This window comes from Hoplias malabaricus, chromosome 5 (genome assembly GCF_029633855.1).
Source record: "Hoplias malabaricus isolate fHopMal1 chromosome 5, fHopMal1.hap1, whole genome shotgun sequence".
Lineage (NCBI taxonomy): Eukaryota > Metazoa > Chordata > Actinopteri > Characiformes > Erythrinidae > Hoplias > Hoplias malabaricus.
Window position 1 is genome coordinate 47,539,872 of NC_089804.1, and position 18,596 is coordinate 47,558,467.

An 18,596-nucleotide genomic window follows, 5' to 3' on the forward strand; every position below is an offset into this window, starting at 1 on the left:
TTATGGACAGAGAATATAGAACAAGTTGGTGGCCATAATATTATGACCGAACTGTATACACACAGACACAAAGTCTTAATTTGTAATGCGAAAAAAGATGTATCTTGGGATGTAGCAGATTTATGCAGTGTATACTGATGTATTGAGGTGCTACAGTTTGATTCCTCATTGTGAGATGCACTTGATACAAATGTTATTAATTATCACATATGTAAGTATTGCTTGCCACTTTTTGATAGTACATGGAGTGATTGGTCCTTTAAAACACCTCCACCCTAGGGCTGGGCAATTAATAAAAAATTTATTGAAATCGACATTCAGAACTTCTAATCAACATAATCTGCTCTATATCGATTATATCAATTATTTATATTCTGTTATGTTCCACTGTATGTTCATTTACAGTCCTTTATAACCACGCTACCAAGCTGTAGTCACGTGATTCGAGGCAGATTTGAGCAGGTCATACCAAAGAAAAACACCTCTGTGGTTTCGACGTGTCATGTTTTGACTATAATTAAGATGACACTAAACAAAATGTAAATGCTGAGACAAAACAACGTTTCAGTGACCAAAACACACCAATTATAAACAATGCTAAGAAAACAAAAGAGGCACAAGCTCCCAGCAACATTAGAAAAAATATCCCAGCTTTAATACTGGAGCATATTTACAGTACACGCCTCGTCACTGAACTGTTTTATTCCTCAAAAATACAAAAACAAAATAATCGTTCATTAATCATAATCATGGAAAAAGTACAATTAATCTTGATATTGATTTGCGCTCATATCGCCCAGCACTACCCCACCCCCTTCTTTATTTTAGCTTAGTGTATCCCTGTGTCATTATCTGGTTGTCTGATCTGTGCAGAATATTCGCAAAGCACGGATTGCTTTTTCGTTTATACACTCTTTGAAAACGTGTTTCTGTTTGGTGGCTTTCTAGACTGCTGCTTAACTTCTGACACCTGCTCTGTGAAAATGAAAGTAGTGCAGGACTTTGTGCCCTCCTCCCCCAGTAAGCTGTTAATCCATTCAAACAACGTTCCTTTGTCACAGAGAAGAGTGATGCCAAGAGCTGCTGGCAGAAGGAGCCAGAGACATGGGGTTCAGAGCATGGCGAGTTGGGACACAGTCTTGAGGCGTATCTCTAGCTTTTGTTTTCCTCATCAAAGGTTAACTATCAATCACTAAATGCCATTAATCCACAGTGGTACCTGTTTACGTCAGTAAAAGATGTATTGGACGTTTTTGTGGCGTAGCCAATTGTGCAAGAATTCACAGCTGCAGACAGTGTTCACCACTGATTATCCTACAGCATGATTCACTCTAGAAATATTGTTTTCATCTCGTTTTTGCAGATGGCAACATTTATTTTACTGTGCCACTGAATAACAGCCTCTGTATCAAGGAAACTGAAAGAATAGCGGGTTTGGATGTTTGTCAAGATACAAAAGAAAAATTGACAAAAGGCTGCCAAGCCCTAGCAATGCATCTGTGACCAAATACTTGCAAATGTTTTGCCTGGTAGAAAACGTGTATTCACATTTGACATATACATCCCACAGGATATTGTGCAGTCAAAAGGCCCAGCTTTGGATTTGTCTTTTTCTAACCAGTCTGAATAGATTTAATGTTGTTGTTTTTTCAGCTTTTCTCTGCTATTTGTTGTGTATTAGAAGAAACATTAAGGTGTATTAACTTAAGTGCTAATGTATAATACTAGATTTATTCAAAACGTCAAATCTACTTTTGGTGTTTTCATCTTTTGGCAATATTTGAAAAATTTAGCTGCCCCTTATAGAAAAAAAACTTTGAAATATCATGAACAGTCCAGATTTGCAGGGAATAAAATCTATTTACATTAATTTCACCCCTTTTTTCCCTTAAATCTTATTTTGCACAAACATGGACAGTAGTTTTTTTCAGATGTTCCTACATCAGCACAAATGGAACAGAGATAAGGATCTGGGTACTCTTGAGAGAAATGCAGTTTTTTCTCCACGTATACACAAATCACAAATATTGAAAATACCTTTGCAACAGCTTCTCGTCCCCCCTTTGGCTCAGTCTCAGTCAAGTATCAGAAGAAACCTGTACATATCAAAATATATAGCAGGTCATTAAAAAAATAACAAGAAGAGGTCACCAGTAATCGCACAGATCACAATGCCTTTTACAGTGAGTAAGTTACACAGCTCTGTTTTGAATTTATTCTCGAAATGGGCATTTAAATTTGATTAGGCATACTTTTTGCTTTTTTAGTAAATGATAATAGCAGCTGTGGAAGTGATGAGATTTTCTTTGACAGAAGTCTGGGAAAACTCATGAACAGTTTCATGCTGATGAGTTTTTTCTGCATACATGTGCATGCAAGAGTTCATGAAGTTTTGTGGATTTATATAGGTATAAAGATGTATGTGGTTGCCTGTCTTTCAGTTCTCTGCAGCTCTGGAGTGTGTTTTAATGGAGGATCATGTTCAGATGTGTCACCCCAACTTTGTGAGTGTCCAACAGGATTCTGGGGACCCCACTGCCAGTATGGTGAGATATATCTCTCTTTAAATCACCCTTAAAAATGCCTTTTCTAGTATTTGTCTGGTTACACCTGTTACACAAAATAAAAACTGGTTGTTATGCAAGCTGCTGCACTCTTTGCATGCCATTGACTTGTGCTCCGGTGAAGCATGATCTTAAAGAGCCAGTCAAACCATAAGCTCCCAGTGTACAAAATTACATTTAAATTGATATTAATAATGTTAACATTAGTGATGGGGCAAATAGTAGTGTTGCTGTCACACAGCTCCAGGGTCCTGGGGTTGTGGGTTCGAGCCCCACTCCGGGTGACTGTGATGTGTTCGCCCCATGTCCGTATGGGTTTCCTCTGGGTGCTCCAGTTTCCTCCCACAGTCCAAAATCACATTGGTAGGTGGGTTTGCGACTCAAAAGTGTCCGTAGGTATGTGTAAGTCACTGTATGAGTGTGTCGCCCTGCAATGGACTGGCATCCCCTGCCTTCTGCCCAGTGGTTTCGGGTAGGCTCTGGACCCACTGCGATATTGAACTGGTTAAGCTGTTCAGAGAATGAATGAGTAAATATTAGTACTAACTTGATTGCACACACACATATGCCATATCCATTATACTGTACCTGTAGACATGATGTAGTAGGTGAGTTTAGAAAAAGTACAGCACTAAGACTGCAATTAAGTCACTGTAAGTGTGTGTTTGTTATATTGTCGGGATTAAAGACAATTTTAGTACATTACCTGTTACACCACTGTGCCACCCCCTAAAGTTTAGTGTCTCTGTGACATAATTCCAGGGTCCTTGGGTTGTGTTTGAGCCCATGTCTTGGGTGACTGTCTTTATGGAGTTTGTTGTGTTATCACTGCTTTTGTGGTTTTCTATTAACACGGAACTGGTTCGGTTTCCATTTGTGAATCTAATTTGGAAGGTTCTGTGCATTTCCCCCAAAATAAACTGATACCTGAACCAGAAAAAATAATTCCCAGCTGGAACCAAAGAAGAGTATGTTTTTCAGAGCAAACAGTGACTGTGTTCATGCGTGTGTCAAGCTTAAGAAACTCCAAAAAGTGCACAGATCCTCAAATATTGGGTTGTCACAGAGTGGAGCTCAACGCAATAATTTAAGGAGGCAGTGTTGGCCTAACAAGGGGGAAATCTTTGCCTAACAGCCCAATGCTGGGGGCTTGATACCCCACTAGCCTAATTTTGGCATTGAACATGGTGATCTTAGGCTCATGTTCAGCTGCTCCAGAACATGCCATTTTGTTTCATGCTTTTTTTAAAAGATATTGTAGAGTCTGTTCATGCACAAAGAAACATCTGTATCGAGTGCAAGGAGCATCATTTTTAATTAAGGTTTGTATATAAACCTTTTGATATATTGTATACGCTTTTTAAAATTCATCCATGTTTGTTTGTTTTTTGCTAATTTTCAGCAGCAGCATGTATGATGTTTAGTCTGTGTAGGCCCAGTTGTTCTGTTTTACTCATTTTGTTTGTTAGCATATGCATTTAATTTAGATCTCCTGTGAAGTAACTTTAAATGTATCTGGCATGAACATATGCCTACATTACCGACCATAAGTACATGCTGGTAAAATGAGCTAAAAATCCCTCAAATACTCCTATAAAAAAAACCAAGGGAACAAAATGCTTGGGAAATTGGAGACATGGTTCAAAACATTAGTTTCCATGCTTTTAAAAGTCTTTTCCAACCTGTTCTGTTATTAAGTTTTGAAGTAGCATAGGCTACATACCATTTCAATGATGCTTTTGCAATATGGATCTTTTCTGAGCTCTCTTCGTAAACTTGACAGGTTCCTAATGGAACAGAGTGCCTAGTATTATACGCCTTCTGATGTTTTCCCTTGCATTATTAGTCATTTTAAATGCGACGTTCACAGTTTTAATAAAGAAAAAAAAACAAAACTTTTTTTTGTATAAAATTCAGAGGATGTTTCCTCACATTTTGCTTGCTCTACAATCTGTTTTTGCGTGTTTGAAACCAATCTAATATATTTACAACGAAGAACAGCTACAAAATAGCAGTGTCTTGGTCCTGTAAGCTAAGCTTTCTCTCTCTGATTATGGCAGAGCAAAGGCATTTAGAGTTTTTAGATTGTGGAGGGACCTTCAAACATTGAAAAGCACAAACCGAGATGAGGATATTGCTTTATTCCTGCTCCATAAGTGGGTAATATTGACTTATTTTTGCTGTTTTGGATTAATTAAAGTGGAAATATCTCCAAATTTAGGGCACGGCTAACTGCGTTATCGAAATTACTATGAAACTAAACTTTCAAACTCATATTCCATATGAGTTTATGTAGGTATTCAAAACAGTGAATGCAAACATGCAAACAAGTTAAACTTCAGCCACATACAAACAACTGTCGTTTTATTCCTCTAACATACTGTTCCACCTTAAAAGGCATGAAGCTTCTAAGAGCAAACAAAGCAGAAAGAACAGCATTTCCCCACAATCATAGACATCCCCTTTAAGGAGTTATTGTGTGGGCTTGTAGATGTCATTAAACTTTTTTTTTTTTTTTGGTATTTGTTTTGGTTCCCACAAAATATTTGAGATAAATAATTGTTATTTTTTACTTTATTACTTATGTTTATCTGAAATTAAAACACAGGGTCAACATGTAAGCAGAGTAAACTGTGTCTATTTTTAATTCCTGATCTCTGGTGAGAGCTGCTCTTTCTGAATGATACATCTTGATGAATGCACTCTCTCACTGTCACAACTACGGTGTTTTTTTTTCAGGGAGCAGGAGTTTTACACTTTAATAAATTTCCGTTTTTGTGGTGTATTAATAATGACCATAGTTCTCTTGAAAACAATATCCAGTGTTTCCTGAATTACTGATATTGCGGCATTAGCATTGTCTTTTCATATACATGATACTTAAGTTGGGAAGCACTGCTGTGCTACTGGTAGTATGGCGGCCAGGTAGCTCCAGGGTCCTTGGGTTGTGGGATCAAACCCAGCCTCAGGTCACTGTTTGTGAGCAGTTTTGTCTGTTCTCCCATGTCTGCATGGGTTTCCTCTGAGTGATCTGGTTTTCTATCACAGTCCAAAAATGGGTATCACCCATAGGTGTGAATGAAACCCTGTGATGGATTATCGCCTTGTCCTGGGTGCATTCCTGATTTGTGCACAGTGATTCCGTGTAGGCTCTGGACTGCGACCCTGAGCTGGATGAATATTTCAAAGTTAAAGACATTGACAAATGTATATGTCATTTAATTTATTCATTCATTGTCTGTAACCGCTTATCCAGGTCAGGGTTTTGGTGGGTCCGGAGCCTACCCGGAATACTTTTGGCTTGTATACCATCAATAAAATATGCTATTTACAAAAGCATGACAGTTGAGGAATTATAGCCATGAAGAGCAAGCAGATGGGTTTTGGTGCATAAACAAATTCATTATATTATTAAAAAGAAATTGTTTCCATGAATTAATTATTTGTTAATGTGCTAACTTTAACAGTGTGAACTGAAGCACATTGCTACATAAATTATATAATGACTAGGCCAGTGTGTATTGCTGACATCCCAGTTTGCACTTCCCAGCCTCATTTTTGATGGTGCGTGTGATAAAACTGTTGGAGATGTATTTAACTTGGCACAAAGCAAGGGACAGGACATTCCTTAGACATGCCTTGTCATTTAAGATTACTGCCCTCCAGGTGACCTGTAATATCTCCATCATCGGCACATAAGGAATTCACTTCTCTGCCAAATATTTCCACTGGTCCTCTCTAATCTTCATATAGAAGATTGTCAGCCACCTTGATGGCACTGAACACTGGCAACACAGGGACATCTATAAAGGGCTTCTGTTCAGTGTTATGTCATACTGACTGAGCAGACAGTCCTCGGAGCCACAGTTACATTCTGCCACTTGAAATTCAAAAACATTGTGATCAATTAAAGGAGAAACTTACTGTGAATAATTCATTTTTATAAATAAATTAATATAATTAAATATCCTGTGGGAAAATATAAGTAAAATATTACACTAGCCACGGCATTACTCCATCAATTTGGGCATTGGTTTTGTTCAGTTGAAGGACAGCATTGCACTGGTTACAGATGATGTTTGTTATAATCAATCATAATTTCCTTACTCTGGTTGTTGAAGAAGGTGCTCTCCTTCAGTTTCTGGTTTTGCTCAGCTGTCTCCAGACCCCTTGGGTGAGATTAGAGTACATTCCAAAAAGTTAAACGCTCCCTCAAATATTCATTGCAGAATTTTGTTCCAATTGTTAATAAATGGAAAGTGTCCCGGTGGGTTCAGAGCCTACCCAGAATCACTGGGCACAAGGAATGAACACACAGGGGACAGGCTGCCAGTCCATAAGAGGGTGTCATGTGTTCAGTGACGCTCATACCTGTGGACACTTGAACAACCAATCCAACAAGTTCCCAGAGGAAACCCATGCAGACACTGGGAGAACACACCCTCACAGACCTAAAATGTGGTTTGAAAACACAACCCTAGAATCATGGAGCTGTGTCATAGCAACAATCTGTTCCCATATGTAGAGCAAAAATAAATTCTAAGGATTACTATTTTTAGGAGAAATTTATTTATTTTGTTTTTTTTATAACAAGAAATGCATAACATCACACTTCAAGTAAAACCAGTACAAAGGCTGCAAATTGTATTTCCATATTCAGTGTCTATTCATTTTTTTCAGTGTCTATTAATGTGCAAAATAATAAATCTTGCAGCCTCTTTTTAAATTAGTAGCAATATAAATCACAGATATATTGTTACTCTCCTCACATGTGATGTTAAACTTATACTCTTATTAGCCATTTAAATAAAGAAATGAGAACCGACATGAGAGGGAGCTTGTCTTGATTGCTGTCAGATTTTGGAATGCTAGCTAGGGAATAACTTCGTACTCTAGGGACTGTGGGCTTAAATTGCCAAAAGGTTTTGGAATTCTTGTAAAGATAGAAACTGGCCCATAATATGAAAAGTAGTTTTAGCTGATGGTAAAGTTGAAATAAAATGGATGAAGCAATTTTTAGTAGAAGTCAAAATACAGTTTTTCCTTTGTACATTACAGACAGAATACAGCTACATTTGTGGAATTAGGAACTTGAGTCTCCCTCGCCTTCTTATTGACCCACTATCAGACATTACAGCCACAGCCAGTCAAAGAGTACTCACCTCTGGAGTCCCTCTGGAAGAGTCTAGTGATTAGCTGAGGCTGTAATGTCAGATAGAGCCCCAGCTGCCTCCAGATTTCTGAAAGTGATGGACACTGCCAGAAGGCATGAATATGGCAGAATAGTGAAATCAACTCTATGTATAATTATTCGATGAATCATCTGGTGAGAAATGTAAGTAAAAAGGAATATGTTTTTGACACAGACTTGGGGATCTGCTTGTTTGCGAGAATTAGCAAACATAATGGATGGGTAGGCAAATCTGAATCCCACAGGAACCCATAAGTACGAAGTGCAGCTCTTGTATGTAAATACATAAAAAATAAGGTACCAGGAAGTTTATAATGGGATTGAAGGTGATTGAAGGGATTTGAAACTTTCTTTTATCCTCCATCAAGCCTTTATCATTGTAGATGCCTCCAGATATGATTTTTTTTATATATGAAATATATGGATCAGTCTTAACATTATGACACATACTACACTCATTTAACATTCTCTCAGCTCCATTGACTCTACAGGAGGAATTTGTTGTTCTACGATTACAAACTGTAGTCCAAATGTTGCTCTGTTTTGTTTGCCCCCTTTCAGCCTGTGCAAGCCATTATGGGTCAAACAGGCCAAAATGTAAAAGGTCTAATTGAGGCATCAAAGATGTATTTGCTTTCCTTCCACTGAGTTAAAAAATGAAGCCTGTTTCTGTCAAACTTAATTCATCATACATAACATGTCGACCTTAACCTAAAAAAATAACTAACACAAAATAAACCTGTTAGCTTTCAATGTCAATTAAAGTATAAAGATTTTTTAGAGACATTTTTAGAAAATTTGTTGGCAGGTGTTTGGAGAAATGTTAACAAGATAAGCATGAACGTTGCTTTCAAATTATTTGCCCTGCAGTGTTTTTTCTCCCCATAAAACATTCCCAGGTGGACATTCTCTGAATGCTATCCTTAAATCAGGATAATGTTTTTGCCATGCCTTCTTGAACTGCCTATAATCTGTTATTCTATTCATATGGCTTTCAGAGCTTTTTATCCTCATGTTTTACAGTTTATTGGACAGGGATTATGACTTGTGAGAAAACGATCTCCAATTGTAATACATTATAAATTATTCACACAAAGATTTTCAATAAATTCTATCTGAATTAGTCAGGGTGTATGACCTAGTCCACAAATATACAGGTATTATTTTAAAATATGTGGGTTTTTTTTAAACATTGTCAAAGGAAGGCGACAATGGCACTCGATGGCTATTTACAAGATGAATCTGGATTTGTTCTGTCAGGTAAATGTAAATTAGGATAATCTGATTTCAAAAGCTCATTTCAAGCTCGTGTTTATAAAATAGGAGCTTAGGAGCTATATTAGAAAAAAGATTTTCCACCCACTGAGCTTGAAGTGATCTGAAGGGTTTGCAGTAGTCCTGCATCAGCTAAACAAGGTGGTCTAGAATTATAACTTGAGAAATTTTATATGTTGAGGGTACAGTAAAAACAAGTTTGATTGGTAAATACTCTTCAAACTTAAATACACAAAAATTACTAAGTTACACTTAAACTTCAACTAGATACAGATTTTTATATTTGATGTTATAAATCTTTAACAAAAAAAATATTCAAAATGACTGAAGGAAACTGCCATTTTTTTCCTTAAAAGGACACATCATTTTATAAAGTCACTTGTGTATATTTTAAATATCTAAAGCCATATTGCCTACATGAGGCAGTATCTGTGCAGACAGTTCTTCTGAAGTGATTTTATAAATATTTAAAAAGCCTGTTCCCTCTGTCAGAGTAGCCTGTAATGTAATCTTAAATCTGAATTGGAATGCTAATCCTTCTTAATGGGTGGCAGGGGTGTTCAACACATCCTAAGTTGTAGCTGTACAAATCCGGAATATGCTTGATCAATGAAGCGATGAAGATCAGATGAAGTGGCCATGAGCCTTGAAAGAGAGACCACACTGTTTAAAAAAAATAAAATAAATAAAAAATGTTGTAAAAGAGCAAAGAAATGTGCAGTGTCTGGGTGCCACACTCCAGCCCTCGGAACACAGACTGATGGTGAACTTACTAAATAATCACCCCAATGCAACACAAAATCAAAAAGTCTCAAAGACAGAAAAACAAAGAAACTCGAAAAATCACAGAAAACATGGAGCAGCAAGGCATGCTGGGAGCTCCCTAATGAGTCTCAGCTCCTCCCAGTCATTAGACACTTGTACCGCCCCTAATGGTTTGTGCAATTAACAGTGAAATAGTGCATTTTTTACAGTGTTTTGACTGATAAAAGTTTTTACAGTGTTTCACTGTTAAAGAAACTGTTTTCAACATTTTTAGAGTTTACTGTCATGGTTTTACAGTTTTTCACCATAAAATTTTATTTTTTTTACAGTGCAGGAGTTAAGATTTCAAGCCAGTAAAGATAAGCTCACTCTTGTTGCTGTTTAATCGAAAGATGTTGCTTCCTCTAGCATTTAGCCTCTGTTGGATTGAGTGTTGGATGTGGTGATGTGTGCTTTGATCATAGTCAGCTATGAGTGTTTGAATACGTTCGATTAATACATTTTATGGCCAAACGATTGTGAACATGTACTCATACATATATGCTTATGAACTTTGAGGCTGTTATTAATTTCTTCTGCCAGATACTCCTAATGGATTGCTAGTTCTGGCTCACAAATGCCACTAAAATTCATCCTATATGTGTTCAGTAGCCATTCCTCCTGAGAATGCTGTTCCACTGATAGCATGATAACATGAGCCCTCTTAAGCTCATGTGCAGCTGCTCCAGAGCCGAAAAATGAGCTATTCTGAAAATCAGTGTGACTAATTTATAAGACTTATTTAGCCTAGGATTTCTCTGAATTAATTAAACTACAATTGAACTTCAGACTCTCTGAACAATTGATGTGTTACAAACTGCATTCACTAATGCAAACAAAACAAATGCTTTAACAATCTTAGCCATGAAAGAGTCCTTCAGTGTTAATTTCTGCCATCTCCAAAAGTATTCACAATGTATTTAGGACATACTTGAAGAGGTTTTGTTTACAAAACTCCAGAATGAAAGACCACTGACCCCTTTACTTTGAACTGGTCTAACATTCCATCTCCCTGTAAACACAGTGAAAGACAAATGGCTGTTTTAAGTGGATAGCTTAGTGGTGACTTTGTAAATTCCTCCTTTTCATTGCCTCTGGGTCTGCAGACTCTAGCTGGAAGTCAGTGGTCTGGACAATACAGAGAGTGTGAACAAAACACACACTGTGTCCCCCTGTAGCATCCAAACAAGCTTGGCTCCCTGAAGCATTATTAATAACGCTCTTAACAAGCCATGTCTAATTGAGCCTTGACCACATGCTCATTGTTTAATGATAGATGAGGCAGCCTGGAGGGGTCGTATTGTCAACAGATGGAGAGAATAAGCATTGAAAGAATTTACACACTGAGGAGGTGATGAATCTTAACTTTACATATCTCTGCTGTTGTGTATCATTGCTGTTAGAACAGAAACTTGTATCTCCTTTGTTTTGCCATTTTTTAAATTATTTGGGACATACCAGCTGCTCTTTGTATTGTGTTAAGCTTTTATACTTTTTAGTCCACTAGACATCTAAGCTTCTTGAAGAAAACACGTTCCTTTAACTCTCATTCCAAGATGAGAGGGATTTTTTTTTTCTTGCAAAGTTATGATTTTGGAGATATGATTTGTTCTGATAATGAAAATATATTGTATAAAACAATCTGAACCTTCCTGTTGTTCTTTTTATGAAAATCCGGGATGTATTTAGGCATTTTGTCATTGCACAAAAACTACATAACTTTATATCAGTGGCTCTTTAACGTTTTCTGCAATCACCCCCTGACACACCATGCTAACAGTGTTCCCTCCATTAGCCCCTACCAGCAACCCCTTACCTGCCCCATGGTTTATGTCAATTATATAAATTATATATTGTTTTTTTTTTTGTTGTTCACATGCATTGCAGGCTCATAAATATTTTTTATCTATGTTTATTATTACTGTTAACATTTTTGTTACCTTTTAAAATACAAACAGTAAGTTTGTCTTATTTAAAGAAAGGACTACCATGTAATAAGTGTTTTTTAAATCCAGAGCTTCCCCTACCTGTTGCTGAGTGTTATTCATGTTTACAGCACTGTTGTGAAAACAAGTCTCTCTCTCTCACACGCACACGCACACAGACAGACCTATTGAGCCGAGGAATATTGGTCATGAACAGCTCTCAGGGCTTCAACTGATAAATACAATCAGGGCTTCTAGTGATACATGCACACACACATACACACTCCAGGATTAAATGCTGAGCCAGATGAATGTGTGTAATCAAAGAAAAAGATGTTGACTACATGATAAAACCTATATATCGCTCATAATATACACTGGACCGTGTTTTTACAGCCATAAATTGTAACTTAGGTATTACTCTAGGCATTAAAATGTCCCCACAGCAAGAGACAGGAAAAGCTCTTATTACAAGAATTACAAGTCCAATGTTAAAATAAGCTAATCTGGCTAAAGTGAGCAGTTATCACAGACCCTCATTCATCAGTAACACTCAAAAACCTGATTCTAACACTTTGTCGTCAACAAAGCTTGTGTTCCATCAACACAAATGTAACTCTGACCATTATAATCACATAGAAACCAGAGAACAGTGCTTACTACCAGAATCAAAAAAGTGAGCTAATCTGGCTAAAATTAGCAGTTGCCAACCCTGGTTCACTGCTCAGCAACTCTCAAAAACCTGATTATAACTCAGGTAATTCATAAGCAAATATTATCACTAACACTGCAACATGTGAAGAACGTATAGGAAGGTACTTACTATTCCAGCATGTCTGTTTCTGCTCACTCTTACTGAGGCAAGTCAGTCCAACATGAATTCTTGAAGTTTCGCTTTCATTCTCTCTCCTTCTCCTTGCTCTCTCTGCCATAATATCAGTACCGGAGTCAAAAAGAGGCCAAAAATGTACACAACATTTTTAACGATATATAACTCTTAAATAGTTACATTCGTAATAACTTAAAGTACTTTTTTTTCAAACACAAGTGGATTGTATTAGAACGTTTAGAATCTACATTTTCAACAGAAAATCTCCACTTGTTACATGATATATTTGCGAAATAATTAGGCCAGGACACCTAAAATGGAATTCCCCATACAAAGTAATCTTTTGTCTAATTACCAGTGTGTATTCTGTGCACAAAATGCGTCCCTCTGTGTTTTCATTCCTCTTTTTCCAGACTGAGGGAGCACCAATAATACCTTAGGCATGTGTTGGAGTGGTGTTTGAAATTCAGACCTAATCAGCCTACATCAGTATCTGACATGATAAGTTTCTTACAGCTAAATGTAAAAAAAAGTAACTAATTATTTGCACAGATTGCTGTGATTAATCATACGTAATCACACTGTCCTGTCTAAAGACTGAAGCTTTTAATAATGGATATTTAAATGTAAAATAAAGAATCAATGTAAGACAGTGGAATTATACTTATATTCCTAGAGACTAAAAAATACAGTCCCCCCAAAAAAATACAATACAATATCTCAGTGTAGTTTTGATGATTTCTAATTTGGAATTTCAAAATTTTCTCTAAAAGTTTTAGGGAGAGATTTAGCATCGGATACTTAGCATTCTTTATGTACCATAAAGAAAATGAATGCTACACTGCAGCTCGTGGCTAAGAAAAGGAGATGAAAGAGCAGCTCTGTCTGTGTTTGTATGAGGGAAAAGGGAGAGAGAAAGAGTATAAGAATGAGAATTAGTTAGGATATTTAATACAGCATGAATAGAATGTAATCTACCTTCTGAATGCTTTGTTTACATCACTAAATTAAACCGCTAATACATCAGTAGACTCTGAAAAAAGGGTGAATTATGGGAGGAAGATATGGCCAAATTTGTAAATGATTAATAAGCATTAAAAAATTCACATGTTAAATTCCCACATGCTTTAACTGTTCATTTTGACAGAACGAGGCTAAATGCAGTCAAATCCAAATAGAAATGCTTCAACATTATCATTATTTCTGGTATTTTATATTTCTGTTATTCTAATATTTTCTGTTATAAGCTGTTGAAGTGAAGGTGGAAGAACTGCCTAAAAATACCCCTCATTTCCAAAGATATGTTGGATGAACCTGTATTCACAAACTTTGTGTTGAGTGTGAGAATGAGAATTCAGTGCATGAAAACCAAAGGCTACTGTTAGAGTCCTAAAGTGAAGGATTATTATGTCCTCAGATGAAACTGGGACTGATAAGTGTTAAGTAAAGTCAACTCTGAGGTCTGTCAGGGGCTCCACTCTTTTGGTGATGAGTGTGTTGTCTGGGGAAGTGCTTACACCTGCCACAGCCCACACTCCCTCTACGCCTTTGCAAAGTGGCAGGCTTCCTCAGCCACTTCCATCTGTCTGATATATCTCTCTCAGCAGCAGCCCACACTCAAAATATTTAGATAAGAGCAAGACAGGCTGCTGACAGAGGGATAATGGGAGGAAATATGGTGATATAACTATATAATGGCACTATTTCTAGAACAGGGCTGATTGCATTTCGTTGAAAGGTTTGAAGCTGCGACTGCCAGTTTGCTTTTTTATTCTACCTCTCTTAGTCTAAAATGTATAGGCTTATCCGACAATGCGAGGCAGGAGGGGGGTGACTCTCACATGTGCAAGCAGTTTAGGGATTTGTTGTGTTATTGCAGCTTCAGTTCTCTTTGATGTGAGCTGCTGGCAGGGGCAACCGGGCTTGTGTCATGAAGAAATGGGATTCTATTTCCTTCTGTCAAACAGGGGTCAAAGATTATACTGTGAGACAGAAGCTCTAGCACAAGTCTCTGGGCGAGGCTATAATGAGACTGAACACAGCATCTGTAATAGATTTTTAATGTGCGTTCAAAGCCTTCAGAGATCCATTGTTGTCATTTATTGCTACACTGAAATCTGACCTTGCTTGTAATTTTGCGGTTTTTGTCCTCTTCTCGGTCTCTTTATCCCCAGGCAGAAGTTTAATACTTGCCTTTTGTTCAGATATGCTCTCGTTTAATTTCATAGCACCAATTGACTTGAAATACAGCAGACTCACTATGTGACATGCGACTTTAAAGGCACTGCTTTTCTAAAGGCCATCTCCTTGTTTCCTCACTTCCTTAACAGCTGAAAACTCAATGAGAATGTGATTGCGATAAAAAAGGAGCTGTTACAACAGTTTGTCATATCTCATTTTCATGCATAAGGGTCCTGACATGTAACATATATTGGTCACTTCCTTGCTAGATAAACACCAGATTTTCCTGTAAAGCTTTCCATGTTCTCCTGTGCCACAAATAGCCACAGTACATATAGAACCACTCGGAACCCAGTCAAGAGTTCAACGTATTTACTGTGGTTGTAACTAAAAATAATATCTCCAGAATTACAGTTTTAGTGGACATGGAATAATATTTTAAATATAATATACTGTGTAAAATTTAGAGACCACCGTTCATATGTTTAATTTACAGATAAAAAAGCCATACATTACGTTATTCATTTTCCAGCATCATGAGTTTAAAAGATATTAGGATATAGTATATTTTTCTCATCTCCAAATTCATTCTTAGAAGTAGGTTACCTTTTCTGCTTCTCATGATACAGTTAATCCCAAACACACCCATTGATTTTGAGGTCTAAGCTCTAGTGTGTTCAGGTTTTTATTTGTCTTTTTACTTTTTTAAGGAATAATTTGTAGATTGTTTTTCTGCAGTTCAGTTTTGGAACCTGAACTCTTTCATGAGTTTTTTTTTTTTTTTTTACAAGTTTCTGACCACTTATAAAATGTGTTCAAAGTGCTGCCCATTGTGTTGGATTGTCAATGCAACCCTCTTCTCCCACTCTTCACACACTGATAGCAACACCGCAGGAGAAATGCTAGCACAGGCTTCCAGTATCCGTAGTTTCAGGTGCTGCACATCTCATATCTTCACAGCATAGACAATTGCCTTCAGATGACCCCAAAGATAAAAGTCTAAGAGGGTCAGATCAGGAGACCTTGGGGGCCATTCAACTGGCCCATGACGACCAATCCCCTTTCCAGGAAACTGTTCATCTAGGAATGCTCAGACCTGACACCCATAATGTGGTGTTGCACCATCTTGATGGAAAAAATCAGGGAACGTGCCAGCTTCAGTGCATAAAGAGGGAAAGACATCATCATGTATCAATTTCGCATATCCAGTGGACTTGAGGTTTCCATTGATGAAGAATGGCCCCACTATATTTGTACCCCATATATCACACCATACCATCAATTTTTTTGTTGCAACAGTCTTGAAGGGATCTAATGTGGGTTAGTGTCAGACCAAAAGCAGTGGTTTTGTTTGTTAACGTCACCATTCACATAGATGTTTGCCTCATCACTGGACAAAATCTTATGTGTAAATTGAGGGTCCTGTTCCAATTTTTGTTTTGCCCATTCTGCAAATTCAGTGCGCCGATCTGGGTCATTCTCTTTGAGATGCTGCAGCAGCTGGAGTTTGTAAGGGTGCCATTTGTGAGTAGCTAATATCCGCCGAAGGGATGTTCGACTGATGCCACTCTCCAGTGATATGCGGCGAGTGCTACACTGTGGGCTCTTGCTAAATAAAGCTAGGACAGCCACTGATGTTTCTTCATTAGTGACAGTTTTCATGCGTCCACATTCTGGCAAATCCAACACTGAATGAGTTTCATGAAACTTGGAAAGCAGTTTGCTAACTGTAGCATGGGAGATGGGTGGTCTCGTAGGGTGTCTTGCATTGAAATCTGCTGCAATAACCCAGTTACTGCGTTCACCAGACATCAACATAATTTCTAACTGCTCCTCAAGTGTTAAACTCTGCGACATGTCAATGGCTGTAAACAAAGAGAAACTTGTAAATAACTCATGAACGAATAAAGTTATGTTAAAACTAAGTACACAATTGTTTTTCTTGTGAAATTCCCAATAAGTTTGATGTGTCACATGACCCTCTTCCCATTGAAAAAACAAAAGTTGGGTCCAAAATGTCCAACTTCAAAATGGCCGCCATGGTAACCACCCATCTTGAAAATTTTTCCCCCTTCCATATACTAATGTGCCACAAACAGGAAGTTAATATCACCAACCATTCCCATTTTATTAAGGTGTATCCATATAAATGGCCCACCCTGTATAACATTGTTATATTTATTAAAAAGATTTATTTTACTACCAATGTAACAAACATAAAAAAAAAATATCATTTGCTTATTTTGTAAACTGTAACTTAGCAAGATTCTGATTTTGTATTAAACAATAAAGTAGCATATAAAACTACCACACAACCAAAGTGCAGAAAATTGTGTGTACATAACAGCAAACATAAACTATTATACAAAAAGTAACCTTAAAACTTCACAATAAATAACACAACAAACACAGAATAGTTACTGTGCTATTACGTAAAAAAGTCAGATTATCACAATGCTGATTTTTTTATATCGTTTTAAAAATTGACAATATTTTTGCAAACTGTACGATAATGGAGATGTTATGGAGATGAAATTGAGTTTATGAAATCAGCACAAATTTAAAATCTACCCTTGAGGTTACCACCACACTGCCAGCAAAATGTACCACCACAGTCATAGTTTTACTGAGAATGTAGAAAAGCATTCATCAATATAATTGTCCTCTCTGGAGTAGCTGTGCATGAGCCTAACATCACCATCTCTGATGCTAAGTGTCAGAGAGGTACAGAAACTCTCAACCTTGGGCTGTGGAGCAGAGAACCTGGATTTTCTTCAGTGATGGGGCACCATTCACTTTGTTTGGAGTTAATTGCAGTGACATCAGTGATTCAGAATCATTCATTGATAATGAGTACCTATTCTCACTATGTGCCTTGTGGCAGAATGCAATCTAACACTCATGGAAACATTCCACGTTTTAGTGTAATGTAGTAGAGGCCTTTACTGCAGGAAACTCTCTCTTAACACACTTATGTGTGATATTTGTGGATGAGAATATGCATAAAAACTTTTGTCAGATGTGGAATATTCCACATTTGCTTTGTAAGGGGTAAATATGTCAAATGAATATATAGAGAATCTTTTGAATATAACAATATCTGCCAAATGCCAGTATGAAGGGACAGGCAGGATAGCAGAGAATAAATCTTTGTGTTTCAGTGGTTTGGGCTTGTGCCAATGTATGTGAAAAGGGACTGTAAATGTTAGTGAGCCATGAAGCAGTAGCAGTGGTGCTCAGTGAAAATGACAAAAACAGCAGCAGTGGAAGAGATCATATTGATACTGTATTTCATTCTGATTTTACATTCTTCTTAAATATTTAGTCTTTATAAATGCTTTCTACTGCTTATGCAACAGAACATTTTTTAAACGAAATGATTAGATACATTTCCTGATGTTCCTGAGATTTTTACGCTTTGCATGATGATTTGTATTCGTGCCAATAGAAAACAAAAAATTTATTATTTCATTTTCCATTTGAAAAATTCACTGGTGAGTGTAAATAAAAAGATTTACAAATAAAATAATAATACAAATGAGTGAAAAGGGACTGTAAATGTTAGTGAGCCATGAAGCAGTAGCAGTGGTGCTCAGTGAAAATGACAAAAACAGCAGCAGTGGAAGAGATCATATTGATACTGTATTTCATTCTGATTTTACATTCTTCTTAAATATTTAGTCTTTATAAATGCTTTCTACTGCTTATGCAACAGAACATTTTTTAAACGAAATGATTAGATACATTTCCTGATGTTCCTGAGATTTTTACGCTTTGCATGATGATTTGTATTCGTGCCAATAGAAAACAAAAAATTTATTATTTCA

The 18,596-nt window shown here is 37.0% G+C and overlaps 1 protein-coding gene across 1 annotated transcript in view; it reads left to right on the plus strand.

Annotated features, from left to right (window-relative positions):
• megf6a (multiple EGF-like-domains 6a) overlaps window positions 1–18,596 on the plus strand; it is a 76,188-nt gene that overhangs the window by 2,583 nt on the left and 55,009 nt on the right. Inside the window, exon 4 of the mRNA XM_066670727.1 lies at window positions 2,442–2,546. Within this exon, the coding sequence (XP_066526824.1) occupies window positions 2,442–2,546 (105 nt within the window). The remainder of the gene's footprint in view (window positions 1–2,441; window positions 2,547–18,596) is intronic.